General features: G+C 73.3%; 1 protein-coding gene across 1 annotated transcript in view; it reads right to left on the bottom strand.

The window, feature by feature from the left end:
• Positions 1-529, bottom strand: part of Hap1 (huntingtin-associated protein 1) — a 21,998-nt gene that overhangs the window by 15,838 nt on the left and 5,631 nt on the right. The window contains exon 2 of the mRNA XM_013037371.1: positions 231-456. Within this exon, the coding sequence (XP_012892825.1) occupies positions 231-456 (226 nt within the window). The remainder of the gene's footprint in view (positions 1-230; positions 457-529) is intronic.

Below are 529 nucleotides of genomic sequence, written 5' to 3' on the forward strand. Positions count from 1 at the left end.
CGGGCGGCGCGCGGGCTCGGGACCTGACGCACCGGGGCGCCAAGCGGGAGGAGGAGGAGGAGACGGAGGAGAAGTGGGTGTAGGGGGGGGGCGGGACCCAGACAGGCACCGCAGGCGCCGTCTGGGGGTTAGGAAGGGGGGCGGTGTTGAAATCAAGCTCCAGAAGGGGCGGGGTCCCCTCCCCTCCCCGCCTCTCTGACCCGCTCCGTGGTGCCGGAGCCTCAGTTTACCTTCCTGTAGCTCTCTAATGAAGGCGGCGCGTTCGGGGCCGGTGACCCCCGGCCGCCGGCCGATGTAGGCGGCTGGCGTCTTCCAGATGTCCGCCGCCTTTCCAGTCCCCAGGCCAGTGGCCCGGGGGCCGTAAGGCCCCTGGAAGACGAAGCGTGTCCACGGCGCTTCCGAGTGGTCGAGCACCGACCGGCCCGAGGAGCGCGGGGCTCCCGTCTTGGATCCGGCCTGAGAGGCCGGGCGGGCTCCGGACTGCGCTCCCGGGGATGCTCGGGACCCGGCGGCCCGCGGTCCGGCCCCG

The sequence above is a fragment of the Dipodomys ordii genome, unplaced genomic scaffold (genome assembly GCF_000151885.1).
Source record: "Dipodomys ordii isolate 6190 unplaced genomic scaffold, Dord_2.0 Scaffold7, whole genome shotgun sequence".
NCBI lineage: Eukaryota > Metazoa > Chordata > Mammalia > Rodentia > Heteromyidae > Dipodomys > Dipodomys ordii.